The sequence below is a fragment of the Camelina sativa genome, chromosome 20, assembly GCF_000633955.1.
Source record: "Camelina sativa cultivar DH55 chromosome 20, Cs, whole genome shotgun sequence".
In the NCBI taxonomy this organism is placed as follows: Eukaryota; Viridiplantae; Streptophyta; class Magnoliopsida; order Brassicales; family Brassicaceae; genus Camelina; species Camelina sativa.
This window is the reverse complement of record NC_025704.1, coordinates 1539964-1558114: the sequence shown is the minus strand read 5'-3', so window position 1 is coordinate 1558114 and position 18151 is coordinate 1539964. Positions and strand designations below refer to the sequence as shown.

Genomic DNA, 18151 nt, shown 5'->3' with positions numbered 1-18151 from the left:
AGCCCATATTGAAGTCAGCCTCTTGGGCTCTACCTCTCGGAGTAGTCTTCTCTTCTATATTGATTTTGAAACGGCGGCAAAATTCTCGTTTTCGTAATTATTAGTATTTATTTTCACTTTATTATTACAGTTAAATTAAATTTAGAAATTACACTTTTGGGGTTTAGGGTTTTATCGTTGTGAGAAAAAAAAAAAAAAAAAATTCCAAGAAGAAGAAGAAAAGACATCAATGGCGCTTGTTCAGAGAGCTTCTTATCATCTTCGTCTCTATTTACGGCTCATGGCTTCTCGTCCTCGTCTCTTTTCTACTACTACCTCACTCCCTTCTTCTCTTCATCCTCATGCCTCATCTCTCTCCCCGCCTCCATTTTCCTCCCCAATCCCCAGGTTTCTCGCTCTGCCCCTCTTTCTCCTCCTCTCAGGGTTCCTGATTGAAATTAGCTTCGTATTCTTTGTTCAGTACTTTGAGTTTGAGTTATTGACTTTGCCAAGCTCTCTAATTTCATAGAAATTGGAAATATACACTTGATTCTACGATTAAAGGAATTAATTCGTCTATTTAGTTGTTTAATTGAGTTTTTGGTTCTTTCAATTTCAGGATTAAGTTTCAGTTAACCAATGCTTTGAGTCAAAGACTGATACAACCAAATGCTGTTACATCGAGGTACTTGTCTACGGAGGCCACATCTAAGGGTTACAGTTCCGAGCAGATTCAGGTCATCTCTCTCTTTTGATTTTCTTGTGTAGCTTGAATTGTTTGTAACATACAATTTGTTGTTATAGTTGTTGAGCTCTTTTCTACTATAGATTGTTTTAAAGTCATTCAATCTTTTATATGTTCAAATTCTCTATGATTCATTTAGGTGCTGGAAGGTTTGGACCCTGTCAGAAAACGGCCAGGAATGTATATAGGGAGCACTGGACCTCGTGGTCTGCACCATTTGGTGAATGCCCTATCCTTTGAAACCCCTTGTTCATACTGGCTTTTGACATCTTTTTTTTAATGTATTTTCTGATGTAATCTCTTTTTCTTAGGTTTATGAGATACTTGACAACGCTATTGATGAGGCTCAAGCTGGTTATGCCTCAAAGGTTGATGTCGTCCTGCATGCAGATGGCTCAGTTAGTGTTATGGACAATGGACGTGGGGTATGTGATATGTGTCCCCCCTTCTCATGCTACCTAATTTAAACTTGAAAATAAGGATTGTAGTTTTTTGCTGCTGGTGTAATTGCTGCCCTGCAGCTTTTTATAATCATGCTGATCTTTTGCCCTTAGCTTACATCTACCCACACTTGAAGAGTAAACACATATGTGAACCATTATCTATTCTCGTTTTTTTTTTCATTGTCATTGATATATACAGCTTTCTTGCAGATACCCACAGATTTGCATCCTGCGACCAAAAAATCTTCTCTGGAGACTGTGCTTACGGTAATGCTACTTGAAGTAGAACTACTGCTATAATTTATCATTATCATACTATTTTGAACATGCGATTTACCTGCCATGTTTGTTATTTGTGCAGGTTTTACATGCAGGTGGCAAGTTTGGTGGCACGAGTAGTGGCTACAGTGTGTCTGGTGGACTACATGGTGTAGGTTTATCAGTTGTTAATGCTTTGTCTGAGGTGTGTTCTAATCTGTACTCACATTGCCTTTTCTTTTCTTGTGGAAATGATTTATTATTCTATATCCCTCCATGATTTTTGAAACCAGTGTGGGATTGTTACGAGGAAAACCTGGAATGTTTCCTTATTGAGTTATAGCCTTATAGGGCATATCGATGTCAAATACTCTTCCACCACAAGAATGCAGGGCATTTTTTTGGGATACTTCAATAGCTGATGTCTATAGCTGATGACTAAACCAGTATAACTAACTTAGAAGCTTTCTTGATCTCTTGGTTTGCAGGCCTTGGAGGTCACGGTTTGGAGAGATGGGATGGAGCATAAGCAAAATTATTCTCGTGGCAAGCCCATAACTACACTTACATGCCGTGTCCTCCCGCTAGAGTCAAAGGGGACTAAAGGGACAAGCATCAGGTTTTGGCCCGACAAAGAAGGTTTTTACTTGATTTCCACTCTTTACTACCTCACCTTCGTGAAAACTGGATTTGATGATTAAATTCTCTTCTTATGGAAATGAACTATCTCAGTATTCACAACGGCAATTGAGTTTGACCACAACACCATTGCTGGACGAATTAGGGAGCTTGCATTTCTGAATCCTAAGGTGAAATTACTTAACTTAAAGCGAGGTCAACCATGACAACTTTTCATCAGGACATGAGAATTCACATTGTTGTATGATTCTTTTTTTCATAACGAATTGCTCTTTCTTTATGTTTGTAGGTTACCATCTCTCTTAAAAAAGAGGATGATGATCTTGAAAAGAACCAATATAATGAATATTTTTTTGCTGGAGGATTGACTGAATATGTTAGCTGGCTAAATACTGATAAGGTGAGAATCAACACATCGATTAACGTTTGGTGTCTATAAAGCCTATCAGATTCTTTATTATATAGGCTAAGATGACTAGAAGTTTGAAAAGGTTCTGTGAAAGGATCTGCGATGCATCAATGAATATCTTTCTCTGCTAACTNCAAGCGCATTGTTGTATGATTCTTTTTTTCATAACAAATTGTTCTTTCTTTATGTTGGTAGGTTACCATCTCTCTTAAAAAAGAGGATGATGATCTTGAAAAGAACCAATATACTGAATATTATTTTGCTGGGGGACTGACTGAATATGTTAGCTGGCTAAATACTGATAAGGTGAGAATCTACACATCGATTAACGTTTGGTGTCTATAAAGCCTATCAGATTCTTTATTAATATAGGCTAAGATGACTAGAAGTTTGAAAAGGTTCTGTGAAAGATCTGCGATGCATCAATGAATGTCTTTCTCTGCTAACTTAAGCGAGCAAGATATGTTGAGTACCACTCTTGAATTTGTTGATTACTATCAAGGGATCTAGCGACTAGCCCACATGTCTATGGACTAATATGAACTGAATTTATACATAATTGAATTCTTAGCATGAGTATCTCCTATATCATAAATTACTATACTACTTTCTTATTCCTATTTTTACATGAAAATTTTAGCTGACAGTTCTTTTGTTTAGAATCCCATTCATGACGTGCTGGGTTTCAGGAAAGAGATAAATGGTGCCACTGTGGACGTTGCCCTTCAATGGTATGTTGTTTTCCTACTAAATACATCATTATAATATCCAACTCGTACTCTGTCACAAGGTAATCTGTCCACAAAATTGAAAACTTTGTCTGCATGTTATGTGGTTTTACTCTTACCTGTAAACTGGATCAATAAAGTGGTAATACTTTGTTCATGTTATTCACGGCATGATGTTGTTTTAGATTGATCTAATCTTATAGGCGGGGCACATTTTTGTATCAGGTGTTCAGATGCATATTCAGACACGATGCTGGGATATGCCAATAGCATTCGCACTATTGATGGTGGAACACACATCGAAGGTGTGAAGGCTTCATTAACTAGGACTCTTAATACCCTTGCAAAAAAGTCAAAGGCTGTTAAGGTATGACATCTCTAACCAGCTTAGCTTATCTGCCTATTTTCATCTTCATTTTTACAAGGTTTCGTCCCTTTAATCTATCATCTTTTATCTTTTCATTTGTTATGAAAATCTCATGGGCTTTTCCAACTTCTGTTTCTCATGATACTACTTTGGTTGAAAGAGTCCTCTTAGATGATGTAGGTAGAAAACTATATTCTCTTCTTTTTTAACTGGGATAAATTTGATTACCTGTACATATACAGTGTACTAGGCTCCGCTGTAAAACGTTCTTAGTTCCTACCTGCTTTGGCATATACAATGACCAATGTTCTTCTTTTATAGTATGTTTTTCAAAAAAAAATTTGTTGGCTGTGGTTTCAGGAGAAGGATATTAGTTTAAGTGGGGAACATGTTAGAGAGGGATTGACCTGTATCGTCTCAGTCAAGGTTCCTAATCCTGAGTTTGAAGGTCAAACAAAGGTACGTGAACCCATAATGATTGACTCTTTATTGATGATCCCTGGTCAACATGAAGCATCATTATTTTCTGTCTCATTTGTGAAAATTTACCCTGACTAATATAATTTGTCTCCTAATCCTCCTTCCCCCTTGCAGACAAGATTAGGGAATCCAGAGGTGAGAAAAATTGTTGACCAATCAGTTCAGGAGTACCTCACGGAGTTTTTGGAATTGCATCCAGATGTACTTGAGAGTATTATTTCCAAATCCCTTAACGCTTACAAGGTATGCTTTTGATTCACATATCAATACTTCTGCTTCTTCATCTACAAGCATGGACCAAATGTATCTTTCAATCCACAAGGACGGTTACAGCAGTCTGTAGTTAGCTATTGATTTAGCGTATTGCTTTCTATGTCTTTCATGTTATGTATCTTTCAACCAAATTAGTATGAAAATCTGCCTCACCACGCTTTCTCTCTCTAGGCTGCTTTAGCTGCCAAAAGGGCAAGGGAGTTGGTCAGGTCGAAAAGCGTTTTGAAGTCATCATCACTTCCTGGGAAACTGTCTGATTGCTCATCATCAGATCCTGAAGAATCTGGTATGTATTGGCCAGCATGAAAATGTTGTTTGTATAATTGATTAAAGCTAAACATGACAGAAAGTATCTGATCTTCTTATATATCAAGTGAGAAGTTAAAAAAGGAATCCATATGCTTGAATTATGTGACTACAATAATTACAAACTCCATTGGCTTTGCTAATTCGGTCAAGTAGTGACATCCATTTTCAATCTCTCCAGAGATTTTTATAGTTGAAGGAGATTCTGCTGGTGGCAGTGCGAAACAGGGCCGCGACAGACGTTTTCAGGTAATCACATCTACCTCTATTTCATTGTGTCACTATCCAGTAAGGGTGATGATTAGGGGATTTGATTGTTGATCCATCCTTGAAAGAACCTACATTTTGATTTCCAAACAATAAGCTAGGATTAGACTAATCAATACTAGGAGTCTTCTCTATACCAGTCAAAGACATTGTTTCTTCTGTGAAATCGGAGAGTCTATACAGCTTGAAAAGGCAATGCTTTCTTTGAATGATGATTCAACTGGTTTTGGTTTTTGTAGGCAATTCTACCTTTGAGAGGTAAAATTCTGAACATTGAAAGAAAGGATGAAGCAGCCATGTATAAGAATGAAGAAATTCAAAATCTAATTCTTGGACTTGGCCTCGGTGTGAAGGTGATATCTCCCTTTTCCATCTCTTGTTTCTCTCTTTTTTTTTTTTTGTTGTTGTGGGTATGGAAAACTCAATGCAATAAATAACTGGTTTCAGGGAGAAGAATTTAAGAAAGAAAATTTGCGGTACCATAAGATAATCATCTTAACAGATGCAGATGTTGATGGTGCACATATACGGACACTTCTGTTGACCTTTTTCTTCAGATATCAGGTATTAGTTTAGGAAAAAAAATTTGCCCTACATAGTTGGCAGCGTTTATGCAGTTGTACAATGGACTTAATATTTCTTTTTTTGCAGAGAGCCTTGTTTGATGCGGGTTGCATTTATGTCGGCGTTCCACCTCTATTCAAGGTAGATTACTAGATTTTATATATTATGATCTTCAGAAATTGGATGCTTCAGATTTAGGAATTTCTAACAAAAACTGTTTTACTATGAAAATAATCAGGTTGAAAGGGGGAAACATGCTCAATATTGCTATGATGACGCAGACCTTAAAAAGATCACCGCCAATTTCCCTGCAAACGCATCCTACACCATTCAAAGGTTCAAAGGTAAAATATTTAACCGAAATCTGAGCTTTGCGATTTACATTGCCTGGCTTCTCACATAATATGAGTATGTCAGAGGCGCACTTGTACTACTTGTTGGGATCATTAGCGTCCAGTACCAGAATAACTAACATGGCAAACTAAGCAAACCTGTACTGTTTCGTTTTCTGCTTTTGCAGGTTTGGGAGAGATGATGCCTGAGCAGCTTTGGGAAACAACAATGAATCCAGAAACAAGGATATTGAAGCAATTAGTTGTTGAGGATATAGCAGAAGCAAACATGACATTTTCATCACTTATGGGTGCTCGGGTAAGCCTACAAATTTCCAACTTCATTGATTTTTCTTTTTCTTTCTTTAATTATCAAGACTTAACTGCAATCTGATTGATCGTCTACCGTTTTTTTTTTTAATCTAAGGTCGATGTCCGGAAAGAACTCATCAAAAATGCAGCAACAAAGATCAATCTGCAGCGTCTTGACATATAACTGGAAACCACTTGAGATATTGGTCGCTAAATATTCTTCATCTGGTAAGGGGACTTTAGATTATATTAGTCAGAGACCAAGATGCCACTATCATCATGTTTTAGTTCTTCCTCTGGCCTAGCAAAAGTAATTACTGTTACAATTGTGGCTATCTTCTCGGTAAGTTAATGGTATTTGAAAATGCATTTGGTTAGCTTCCTCCGTTGTAACGCCCCTTGATAAGAAAAGCTTATTATTGAAGATCCTTAACTCGAGATCTTGTAAATGATCGATTAAGACAAAATACAAGACATGAACTGATCCACAAGAATATATCGACTTAAAAAAACTAACACACAGCAACAACAAATACAGAGATAGAGAATATTTATAAATCGCTCGTTCAATAGACGTAAGATATCAGGTATGAATCGATGAGGAGGTTCTCTAGGGCTTGGCGTCTCCATCAAAGCCACGTTGGAGAAATCCAACGGAGGAGAGATGTGAAACATCGCTCCACGAATCGATGATCCATTTCTTGTCACGGAGGTGGACTACATTAACTGACGCATTTAGGAGTTTTCCGGCAGAGGAAGCTTGCGTAATCCTCAAGTATATTGCCCTCAAAACCCCTCCATGAGTCACCACTATCACTCTCTTTCCTTCAATTCCACACCATGCAAAGTTATTAACAATTTAATTAAATTTTTGTACATCTTAAAATTACTAAAACGATGACATCATGAGATGATAAATTGGAGGAAAGATGATTAATAATAATACTTCTAAATCGAATTTAATGTGTAGATGGATGGGATACCTTTGTGTTTCTTTGCAATTTTCTCAAGAGCATTCATAGATCTATCACAAAGCTGGTCGAAGCTCTCTCCTCCTCCCTTTTATATGCATCACAGATTAAATATACATATAGTTAAGTAAATGAAAAACAATAAAGAAATTAAGGAGTAGTAAAACAAACATATGAATGTATAATAAATCTTACAGGAATCTCGAGGTCATTCTGGGAGGAGAAAAAAGCAGAGTAAGCTTCAGGTTCTTTCTCAGCTCCTTCTGTCCAATACAGCCCTTGGAGACTACCCACGTGCCTCTCTTTCAAGTCAGGCACTTCAGTCACCTGTTTTGCATATACACGAATTACATATTATTGGTTTTTCTGCTTAGTGTTATACATAGAGATAGATAGATGTAATTGTACACACCTCTGGACAAAAACAAGTTTTGGCGATCATTAGAGCAGTGTCTTTGGCTCGTTTGAGGTCTGATGAATACACTGCTACGGGTCTCGCCTCTTTTCCCAATCTCTCAGCGATCTAATCATTATTTTTAACGAAACAAAAAATGATCATGCATGTATTAATAGATTGATATAATGTTGAGTGACTTGAGTCACAAGTCACATATATTTAATTGAATATATATTGAAGAAAGACATGAAAATGGTTTTGATCTTAACTGCACCAGCCTGCTTTTGTCCAACTTCGTTAAGCTCTGATTCAATTTGTCCCTGCATTAGATAAATTTTTATGTAAATACATCTATGTGCATATATGCATGTTACCCTATATATGCATACATACACACATACGTGTGTTTGCATATAGATAGATAGGTACCTGGATTCTTCCGGCAGCGTTCCAAGTGGTTTCTCCATGGCGAACAAGAACAATCTCGGTCACTTTACTTTCAACTTTGACATCCTCACTCCATTTGAACTCCTTCTCTGCATCGATCCTACATTTTTATATATATTCTTTATTAATCACAATACTATATATTACTAAACGTTAACATACTATACAATAGAATTAATAGATATATTGGTATATGCATCTCTCATCAAGTATTCATGATCCATCGTCTACAAATATATATCTTGGTTATGTACTTTTCCTTGGGGAGCTTTTAAGAACTAGAACTTAATTTTTTTTGTGTGTGTGTGTGTTTATAATCAATGATGATAAAACAAAAACTCGTTGAATAATATTTTGTAAGACGTGCAAAATATATAACATTATGCTTTCGATGTATAAGCGTAAAAGGTTAATATATACAATGTCATGATGAATAAAAGAATTAAAAATACCATTCATGACCCATTTTATTGGAAGGGGTATTGGTTTTTGTGGATGGAAAAGTGAAGATAAAAGAGAGAATAATGTGATGAGAGAAAGAAGTTTTGGTACTTATGAGAATTAATTGTTGATTCGGGATTCTGCTTTTATAACCTTTTTTGGTTGAAGATTTTTTTTTTTTTCTATTTATTTGGGGAAAAAAAACAATGAAAATAATTAAGATTATTGTGGCAGCTCATTGATTGATAAAGTTGTCGTATATGTATCTGAATTACTAAAATACTTAATAACTATCATTTTCTAAACAATGATTTGTTCGTATAGGCATTGTAACCACGTGTTATGTCGATACTTCCAACCCTCTTGGACATATTTCCTCAGATCAGATTCTCTCTTTTACTGGATCTTGGAAGAAAAAAAAGTTACCTAAGGAATCTCCCATGTTCATATATATATATATATATATATATCATTGTTGTTACTTGTTAATGCATGTCCATAGTTCCAATATATTTGGCCACCTGATGATTTTTACACAAGGCAAAATCTGACTCTTTTTGTTAATCATAATTACATTTGTTATAGAAACTGAGGGTGAACTATCGGTATGTGGATGTGAGGAAAAGTACGTAATCAATACAATGTAACGAACTAACGATCTTTAAAAACAGGTCATGTGGGAGAGAAAAACAAAAGAATAGTTTCATAATTTCCTCACAATGAGGATCGGTGGTCGTGTAGCTAGTATATTGCATGCCACATGGAGGAAATTAAAGAATTGAATCTCGGTTTCTTACTTTTTAATCGTTCTCTTTTGACACATATATATCGCCATGCATAGTTTTGTTTTTCATAATCGTAAATTGGATTTGTTTTTCCCTCTTAAGTGTATTTTCTGGTTTAGTTTTTGACAGGTTAATGTATATATGTACGTATCGATCGAAGAACTTGAATTCTTACGAATTTTAAGAACCAGAAATCAAAACATGTTAAACTAATTAATTAGTTCATTCGCTGGTATCAAACTTCATGCTGGAGACATGATATATTCATCATCTTCCGAAACATTTTTCTAGGTGAAAACTGTTAACGCTATGTTTATACTGTGATACTTGTAACACATGTATAAACAATGTACCTAACTCTAATTCAGTATGAGATTCATTTTCCCATTTTACTCTCTCTCTCTCTCAGTTCTTGATTCAATAATATATAAAGTGAATTATTAACTTTCTTATATATATTTAACAAATATATATATGTAAGTGGAGGATACAAAACAGTGCACATGAGCTAGAGTAAATGCAATGGTTCAAAGAATCATTAGAATAAGGGAAATGAAAAGAAGATACAAAACAGTTCACATGAGAAAAACGATCGGTATTACTATTTAGATAACTTGTGATCGGCAGAAGAAACAAATATTTATATTCGGATCTAGCAAATGTAAATCAGATAGATGGAATCAAATTATGAAAAACATAAACAAAAAAAAAATGTTGCCAGAGAGAGAGATTCCAAGATACATGTGGCATTGTGTGAGCAGTGGAGCCACGTGGGAGAAGACAATTTGACAGCATTGCCTTATACTATTGATTGTTTGATACCGAATACTCAACTAAACCAATCAATTTTGTAGGATTCCTTTCAATTTTTTCCTCGTTTGTTTACTTAATTTAATTATCCTAATAATGTTCTCCAATCATACTTTAAATTAATGGATGAAGACAAATGGAGATTCGAAATTATAACCCAACTAAAAAAGATCACATTAATATTCAGTTTAGATGATAACCCATGTTTTCAAAACTTATTAGAATTTGTTTATTACAATAAATCATCTGCATTAGAAATATATATAACGATATCTTTAACACCTAATGATAAAAAAATACCATATCTTATTATAGAAACCTTAGTTTTCAAAGTTAGTAATTCATATAATCGCGACATATGTAAGTATATCGAGAATATTTTGACAGTGTGAATATTATAAATTTATAGAAAATATTAAAAAATCCTAAAAATAAAAAATTATAATTAATATTTTTGATTAAATTTAATAGATTTTCGAATTGAGAGAAATAGTGAGAGAGATCAAGAATTCTCACTATTTTTTAGATCTATTAAATTACTAATTTCAAAAGGAAAAAAGGAAAATATGTGCAATTAATAAGAAAAATATGTGAAATTAATAAGAAAAATATATGTAGTTTAATTGCAGTTATTATTTGTTATAAACATATAGTAAAAATAAATTTATACAGAAAAGTGACTAAAATATACAAATTTGATGTGCTAAATTAGTAATTAACATAATATAAGAAAATTATGAAAATCAAAATAAAAATATTAATGTAATTTTCTTAAATTTTTTAGTCGATGAATGATTTCATAGCATATTTAATATAATTTTCTATAATTAAATGGATGATTTAATTTAATTTTCAAATTTTAATATTGGGAATTTGTTAGATATTTACGTATATGTGGGATTTAATCTAGTATGTTTATATATCGATATGAAGATTGATAATATTGATTTTTGAAATTCTTTTTATTACACTGTATATATCTCAACATAGAATGGTACCCCATTTGAATCAGTACCAAACCCTGTGATTAAGAGGAAATGACTATAGCTTACTTTAGCTTTTTCTCGTGGCAGATAAACATCTCTTGATTTAAGAGCATTATAAGCCTCTTTAACCATAAGGATCGTCGCAGATATGGGTGAGTGAGTTATACATTCCATCAGATACTTTTCAAAGTCGTCATCATATTTTTTACCCTCTGGACGATCAACAAAATCATTGTAATTAATGTGAACAGTAGATGCACTGAACCTCCTCCTAGGAGTAGGAAGCTTTTCCTTTTCGAGAAAGGAATGGGTCAGTGTGAACCCACACGTTCTAAAACTGTTTTAGTTTTAAGCTGATCTACCAAAGCATCATTTTTTTCGCCCCCAAACCACCACCACGTTTATCACTGACCAAGCTTTTAACACCGACTAAGTTTCCCCTTGGCATGCAATCCATTAATTCTTGAATTGACATGTTTTCACCCTCAGCTAATTAACCATCCAACCTACACACTGCATTCAGTTGCCTTATTTTTGTTTACTTAATTTAATTACCCTAATAATGTTCTCCAATCATACTTTAAATTAATGTATGAAGACAAATGGAGATTCGAAATTATAACGCAACTAAAAAAGACCACATTAATATTCAATTTGGATAATAAACCCATGTTTTCAAAACTTATTAGAATTTGTTTATTACAATAAATCATCTGCATTAGAAATATATATAACGATATCTTAACACCTGGTGATATAAAGACTCACTACAACAAATATGTACATTGATAGCAGACGGATATAGCTCATTTTCCGTCACTGCTATGAAAGATGAGATTTTTTTTCGCTTACTTTTTAATAGCATCTTATTAACGCTATGATAGGAAAATTATGTAGCGGGAAACAAAAGTGACTTTTGTCCGCCAATACTTAGTGAAATTATTCACTTAATCGCCAAATAAAAAAAAAACCCAAAAACTCGACACACTCTCTCTCTCTCTCTCGTTACAACCTAAGCTCAACCTAAGAAGATTTCTTCTTCTAAATTCTCTGTGTGTGCTCAAATTCTTCTAAATTTCTTATCAATTCTTCAGTTTTATCGCCGTTTGTGAAAAGCCCCAATTTCGCCGTTTGTGAAAAGCCCCAATTTCGCCCTAAATCTCCATATCCATCGCAATTGATAGCTCGAATCCATTTTTGAGGCATGTCTTTCTTCTTCCTCCTAATTTCGTTATTTGTTTCGATTATTTGTGATTTCAAACAGCTTTTGATTTCGATAAGGGTCAGATTTAGTTATCTGTTTTGTTAGGGTTCGATTTATCTAGATTTATTTCGTTATCTGTTTTTTAGGGTTCGATTATTTACAGATTTTGAGAATGTGGAGTTTCGAATCCATCTGTTTTGTTAGGGTTCGATTATTTACAGATTTGACTCAAAAATAGCTTTTGGATTTGAGTATTTGCGCCTTCATAAACTGAACGATTTTTTTTTTTTCCCAAGTGTTGGTGATTGAAATGTTGGGGAACTGAAGCTTCTCATTTCTCTGTACTCACACAACAGGTTAGTATCACTCAACCAATAGTTAAACATTATTATTACACACGAATATTGGTGATTGCTATGTTTTGTCCTTTGAGTCTGATTCGTATAAATAGTGATTAGATTAGTGAGATTTTACACAGTTAGATATTGGTTTAAGAGCATCTGTATGTGTCTGAAGTAGTGCAGTATTGTCTGAATTGTTGCTTAATGTGAGCTTTGTATAATATGTATCTCTATTTTATCTATAAAGGTTAAAATTTATATTATAACATATAATGTTGGACAAGGCATGGGTGCATCTATGCAGGTAAGGAATTATATTTCATAATTAGGTTTTATTTTGGGTTTGGATACTTTAAGATGTTCTTTTAGTTATGATTTTTTTCTTTAATTATCCATTGAAGAGCTGATCCTGGTTATAAAAGTGGAGCTTGGAAATTTGTAAGGGATGTGTCTGCGGCTTTAGGTGACATAGAAATGATAATATGTCCTTGTAAAGACTGTCGTAATGTAGTACGACAGTTAAACAGTGTTGTGGTTGAGCATCTTGTAATAAGAGGGATGGATGAGGCATACAAGGTGCATAGTGATTGGTATCATCATGGAGATGTGAAGTCAGTAGATGAATTTCAAAGTAAACCAACTCAGTGGAATGAGGAAGTTTTTGAGTTATATAAAGCTGCTGAATTTTTTGATCAAGAGTTGGCTTTTAGAGGTGACTTAGCTGACCAACCTGTGGGCGACTTAAGTGAGATTGCAGAGGGTGAGGACCAACAAGAGGATGAGTTCCTTGCAAAGATCCGGGATGCTGAAACCCCACTATACCCTAGCTGTTCAAACCACAGCAAGTTATCGGCTATTGTGACTTTGTTTAGGATTAAGACACATAATGGCTGGTCGGATAAGAGCTTCAATGAACTGCTTCAGACATTGCCAAGCATGTTGCCAGATGGTAATGTCTTTCACACATCATTGTATGATGTCAAGAAATTTTTAAAGAGCTTTCATATGGGATATGAAAAGATCGACGCATGTGTTAATGATTGCTGCCTCTTCAGAAAGAAGTTAAAGAAGCTTGATAAATGTCCCAAATGTAATGCTTCACGGTGGAAGACTAATAAGCGGACTAATGAGGTAAAGAAAGGTGTCCCACAGAAAGTATTAAGATATTTTCCAATTATACCAAGGCTGAAGAGAATGTTCAGATCAGAGGACATGGCTAAGGACTTACGGTGGCATTACACTAACAAGAGCACTGATGGAAAACTTCGACATCCAGTANAAGTGATGCTCCAGCATTTTTAACAAATCCAGATGAAGATCACCTCGCCAAGCTTTTAGGACCTGACAATTCTGGTAGGCTGAGGGCAATGGGTAGAGGCATGAGTAAGACCAAATTAGCTTGTTTACAAATGCAGAGCAAGTGTATGGCTGAAATGGAAGAGCGGCAAGTAAAATTAGTAAAACAGGTCAATGCCTTGGAAAGTGAACTTGGCAGAATCAAGAATCAGGTTAGATACTTAAGAGTTCTCTACTATTCATCAGCCAGTTAGAGTAATATAAATTGATGTTATTTTTGTTTATGTTACAGAGACCAGAAGCTGAAATGGATGAAAACTCAGCTGCAAGAGTAACATATTCTTACTTCTTTTCATATCAGCTAAGTGATTCTTCTTAGTGTCGTTTATGATTCTTAGTTGCTCATGAAATTGTTGCAGAGTGTAAACAAAAGAGCACATCCTAAGTGTGTGTTTGTTGATTGGTCTGACATTGATGAAAATGTTGGTGAGGGTCGGATTCTTTCTTCTGATCCGGATGACATAGTGAATGACTGTCGTCTTGGCCCTTATGATCTCAAAGTGTTAGTTGAAGCTGCATATAAACCAGATGCATTTCTATGGAGACCTGCACAAAAGATCTTTCATATGAAAGAAGCTGTTGGACATATAATCGCATGGCCAACTGATAAGTGTAGACTGGTAGACAACAACATCCAAATGGAAGACATTGCCCCTATGGTATTTATAATTTCTAGCAATGTGTTAGCAATGTATTACCCCTGTCTATAATGCTAATTAATTATATTGGATTTGTTTACTGATTGTGTTTAACAGGGTATACAAGGAAACAAATGTAAACTATTGGATTTGTCTAAGGGTGACGTCATTGTTGCTGAGGGGCGTTGGGAGACACAAGAACCAAGTGCGTTGGTTAACGGAATTCCTCTTGGACCAAAAGCAGTTAAAGTATTTGTGGATTCAGTAAAGCAGCCTGATACATCACTATGGAGACCTACAGCTGAAATGTCATTTCTTGAGGACTGTTTGATGGCTTACGTATCTTGGCCCCTGAGTAAGGTTGATTTTGAAAATCCCTCAACTCCAACTGGTCAGAATGCTACATCACATGCTTCTTTGTCTGCATCAAAGGCCAAGTCTGCAGCCACAGCTTCTAAGTCTGCTACAGAGTCCAAAACTTCAGCAACAGCTTCAAAGGCTGCATCGCAGGCCAAATCTGCATCTATGTCTTCTAAGTCTGCATCTGGTTCTGAGTCTCCTGTTGATGATGCAACGGGTCCAATATCACCAATAAAGAATACTTTACCATCACAGTCTCCTCTCAGGAAGTCTCCAGTAAGTGTTTTCATATGTTATGAAGTTGTTTTTGTTAATTATATGATGACTGATGGTTTATATTGTAAACATGGCAGCGCATTAATAAAGTTATTTCCAAGGAGAATAAGAAGTGCAAGTTGATGGATTTAACTGAAAAGAATAGGGTTGTGGCTGAAGGACGATGGGGAACAAATGATCCAGAACATAAGGTTCACTTTACTCGCTTGGGTTCTAATGCAGTTAAAGTGTGGATAGATGTTGTGAAGGTGAAAAATGTAAAAGTTTGGAGGCCATCCGATGAAATAGAGATTATTGAAGATGCACTTAGCTCCTGCATTGCTTGGCCAGAGAACAAGGTCATTATGTCTTAAACTGATGGTTTTATTGTGTAATGTTAAGTACTTGAGATTGCTTGTTTATTTTGGATGTTCTTGAGACTTTGATGGTAAACTGATGTTCTTGAGACTTTTGTTATGTATTTTGGATCTGAGACGTTTATTAATCAGATTTTATGAGATTTTATAAAACAGGTTATGTGTGCTATAATCACATATCAGAAAATGCTATAAAAGTACAGGTAAACGTTATGATAAAAGAATATACCATAGCACAGTAAACAAGATAAAACAGCATTTCGCAACAGCTATATTAGATATGTATAACATAGCACGAAAAATTAAATATTGTATAAATTTTTGCAAAATTATAATCTTGATAATACAGCAGTTTATTAGAGCTATGCTATAAAACTATAACATAGCACGAAAAAACAAATGTTGTATAAATTTTTTCAAAATTATGATCTTGATAATATAGCAATTTCTTAAAGCTATGTTATATTTTTATAACATAGCATACGTAATAAGTGCTATTGTATATGGGGTACATATAATAACAGTGCCCTAAAACAGCGCTCATGAAAACGCTATCAAAGACCTATGATAGCGTTTTTCTCTGGTTAACAATGTGCATATTTGTTGTAGTGACTGTATATGTTTATATATCTTTATGAAGATTGATTTTTGAATTGTTTTTGTTTAAACTGTATATCTCTCAACATATTTTCTTAGAAGTCTGATCATAACATTTTCTGTATCGAATCTTTTGATACAATGAAAAAAAAAAAAAAACAAGTTAGGCAAAAGAGCACTAATCATTTATTTTCCCAAACACATCAATAATTGTTATTTGCATCGTTGGAATTTCCTTATAAAGCTAATACAAGCGATTTTGATTTCGATCATGCTACTTTATGATTGCTTCTATCAACAACATGTAATACTTAACTGACAACCGTTTCGTAGACTACCACCATATGTCCTCTTGGCCTTTAGAGACAACTCCCCTAAGCAAAATCTTGATCTAACTTTATCTCCCACTAACTTGGCAATAGTCATGTACGTTATTTTTGGCACGATAACTAGACATCTATTGAAAATCTTCTCCAAGTTTCTTTTATCGATCTTTCACCTTCCGCTTAGATGGAGTATATGGTTTCTTTCTTCTCCAAGTTTCTTGACAACATAGTGGACTTGTATCTGCACCAACCACCAAGCCACCAATTTATCTTCCAAATTTGATTTGCTTACGAGAAACCATTTGAGATTTTAAGGCCTGTTTAAGCCAGGTCTAGTTATCCTATTTACATAATCTGTTTGTCCGCAATGAATTAACCTCTCGTTAAACAAATCAGTATGAGTCGCAGCAACTTGCGAATCTTGTGACTTGTGCGTTAATCTCGTAGCTTATTAGACAGGCCACGGGCTTAGTAGGCCTTCGAGCTTTAAGCCTATAATAACAAAACGGACCTCTCATATTGATCCATTTAGGATTTTGTTGGAGGGTTTTCGAAAGTAGATCCACATACTATATTATATTTATGAAAAACCACTTATATGTATATATATATATATATATATTTATATATTGACATCAAACCAATTATACAAAAATCAATTTATTGAAATAATAAAATATTGTTAGAATATTCTTTTATAGAATAGTTTATTTTTTCAAAATTTTTTTGTTAATTTACTTTTTAGAATATTCTAAAATATTTTAAATTTCTATATATAATCTCCGTAAATACCAAATTTCCGTAGAACAAAACTTTCCATATGTCAACTTGTGGGCTTTACATACAAGCCCACAACAAATCAATAGTTTTATAATAACATTAACAGACCTAACTAAAAAAAATCAGTCAGGGTGTATCTAGGATTTTAACATATTCAATTTCACTATAAATATGCCCCCATGTACTTCTCAATCCTAGCTATCAAAGCATCATAGACTCTAGACCCCATAATTCTTGATTCTACCCCAAGATCATAAGGTATGTCCAAACTTCTTAAAAATCTGACTATATTTCAAAGTTTATTAACATCTATCTGTCATCAAGAGGTTATGGTACCACCTCTGCGGTTGATCCCATCGCCTTATCCCGCATAGTAAAGATTGGCTAGGATTGATCATCGTTTATATAATTTTTTGATTCTTTATACCATCATGGTTTTTTTACTTTCCCATCTATAACATCACTCTTTAATTTTCATAGAACTCTTATTTCTTCCAATTCGCTGAACTCTTATTTCTTCCAATTTGTAGAACTCTAATTTTTTCAAATTTGTAGAACTCTAATTTATTCAAATTCTTAGAATCCTCGTTTCTTTAACTATGATTTCTTCAAATTCGTAGAACTCTCGTTTCTTCAACTCTGATTTCTTCAAATTCTTAGAACCATGATTTTTTCAAATTCTTAGAACTCTGATTTCTTCAAATTTTTAGAACTTTGATTTCTTCAAATTTTTGACCTAGTTATCACCTGATTTTCTTAGTTTTGAGAATATTTTTTAGGATTCTTTTCCTTTTATTTTTGATATGTTTTTCCTTTTTCAATTATTCTTTCTTCTTCCATAAGTAGTAAAAATTTGTTGATTTTTTTTTTACTCTTTTTTGTTTAGTAAAATATCACATAAAAAAATTGACAATTAAGCATTAAATAGAATAACATTTTATAGAAATATATAATTATCGATAAATCTTTTTTCTTTCT

General features: G+C 34.2%; 3 protein-coding genes across 5 annotated transcripts; 2 read left to right on the top strand and 1 right to left on the bottom strand.

Moving 5' to 3' along the window:
- On the top strand, positions 170 to 6479 carry LOC104768603 (DNA gyrase subunit B, mitochondrial-like). Of its 2 annotated transcripts, none has more exons than XM_010492615.2 (21): positions 170 to 387; positions 599 to 716; positions 864 to 944; positions 1036 to 1149; positions 1378 to 1434; positions 1529 to 1630; positions 1914 to 2064; positions 2158 to 2234; positions 2669 to 2779; positions 3134 to 3204; positions 3427 to 3568; positions 3929 to 4027; positions 4163 to 4291; positions 4493 to 4607; positions 4809 to 4876; positions 5134 to 5247; positions 5342 to 5458; positions 5546 to 5599; positions 5697 to 5802; positions 5979 to 6109; positions 6218 to 6479. In XM_010492615.2, exons 1-21 carry the CDS (start codon positions 230 to 232, stop codon positions 6284 to 6286), a joined length of 2184 nt encoding a protein of 727 aa, XP_010490917.1. In that variant the 5' UTR covers positions 170 to 229; the 3' UTR covers positions 6287 to 6479. The 2 variants fall into 2 exon arrangements, with proteins under 2 accessions (XP_010490917.1, XP_010490916.1); XM_010492614.2 differs by lacking the exon at positions 2669 to 2779 and adding an exon at positions 2354 to 2464.
- Positions 6506 to 8467, bottom strand: LOC104768602 (metal-independent phosphoserine phosphatase-like). The gene is made up of 7 exons (XM_010492613.1): positions 8370 to 8467; positions 7900 to 8017; positions 7740 to 7790; positions 7486 to 7596; positions 7269 to 7400; positions 7086 to 7161; positions 6506 to 6927 (listed from the first exon to the last, which is right to left on the bottom strand). Exons 1-7 carry the CDS (start codon positions 8381 to 8383, stop codon positions 6713 to 6715), a joined length of 717 nt encoding a protein of 238 aa, XP_010490915.1. The 5' UTR covers positions 8384 to 8467; the 3' UTR covers positions 6506 to 6712.
- Positions 12016 to 14130, top strand: LOC104772116. 2 transcript variants are annotated; one of them, XR_002036883.1, is made up of 3 exons: positions 12016 to 13726; positions 13797 to 13992; positions 14073 to 14130. XR_002036883.1 is itself a non-coding variant. In XM_019241718.1 (2 exons), exons 1-2 carry the CDS (start codon positions 12959 to 12961, stop codon positions 13797 to 13799), a joined length of 771 nt encoding a protein of 256 aa, XP_019097263.1. In that variant the 5' UTR covers positions 12016 to 12958; the 3' UTR covers positions 13800 to 14066. The 2 variants fall into 2 exon arrangements, 1 of the variants encoding a protein (XP_019097263.1); XM_019241718.1 differs by lacking the exon at positions 14073 to 14130 and having other exon boundaries at positions 13797 to 14066.

Coding starts and splice junctions, on each gene's coding strand:
- LOC104768603 (XM_010492615.2), top strand. CDS start 230: ATGGCGCTTGTTCAGAGAGCTTCTTATCATCTTCGTCTCTATTTACGG. Junction 945..1,035: donor CTCGTGGTCTGCACCATTTG/GTGAATGCCCTA, acceptor TCTTTTTCTTAG/GTTTATGAGATACTTGACAA. Junction 5,803..5,978: donor CACCATTCAAAGGTTCAAAG/GTAAAATATTTA, acceptor CTGCTTTTGCAG/GTTTGGGAGAGATGATGCCT.
- LOC104768602 (XM_010492613.1), bottom strand. Junction 7,597..7,739: donor GACAAAAGCAGGCTGGTGCA/GTTAAGATCAAA, acceptor AATAATGATTAG/ATCGCTGAGAGATTGGGAAA. Junction 7,162..7,268: donor AGAATGACCTCGAGATTCCT/GTAAGATTTATT, acceptor TGCATATAAAAG/GGAGGAGGAGAGAGCTTCGA.
- LOC104772116 (XM_019241718.1), top strand. CDS start 12,959: ATGATAATATGTCCTTGTAAAGACTGTCGTAATGTAGTACGACAGTTA.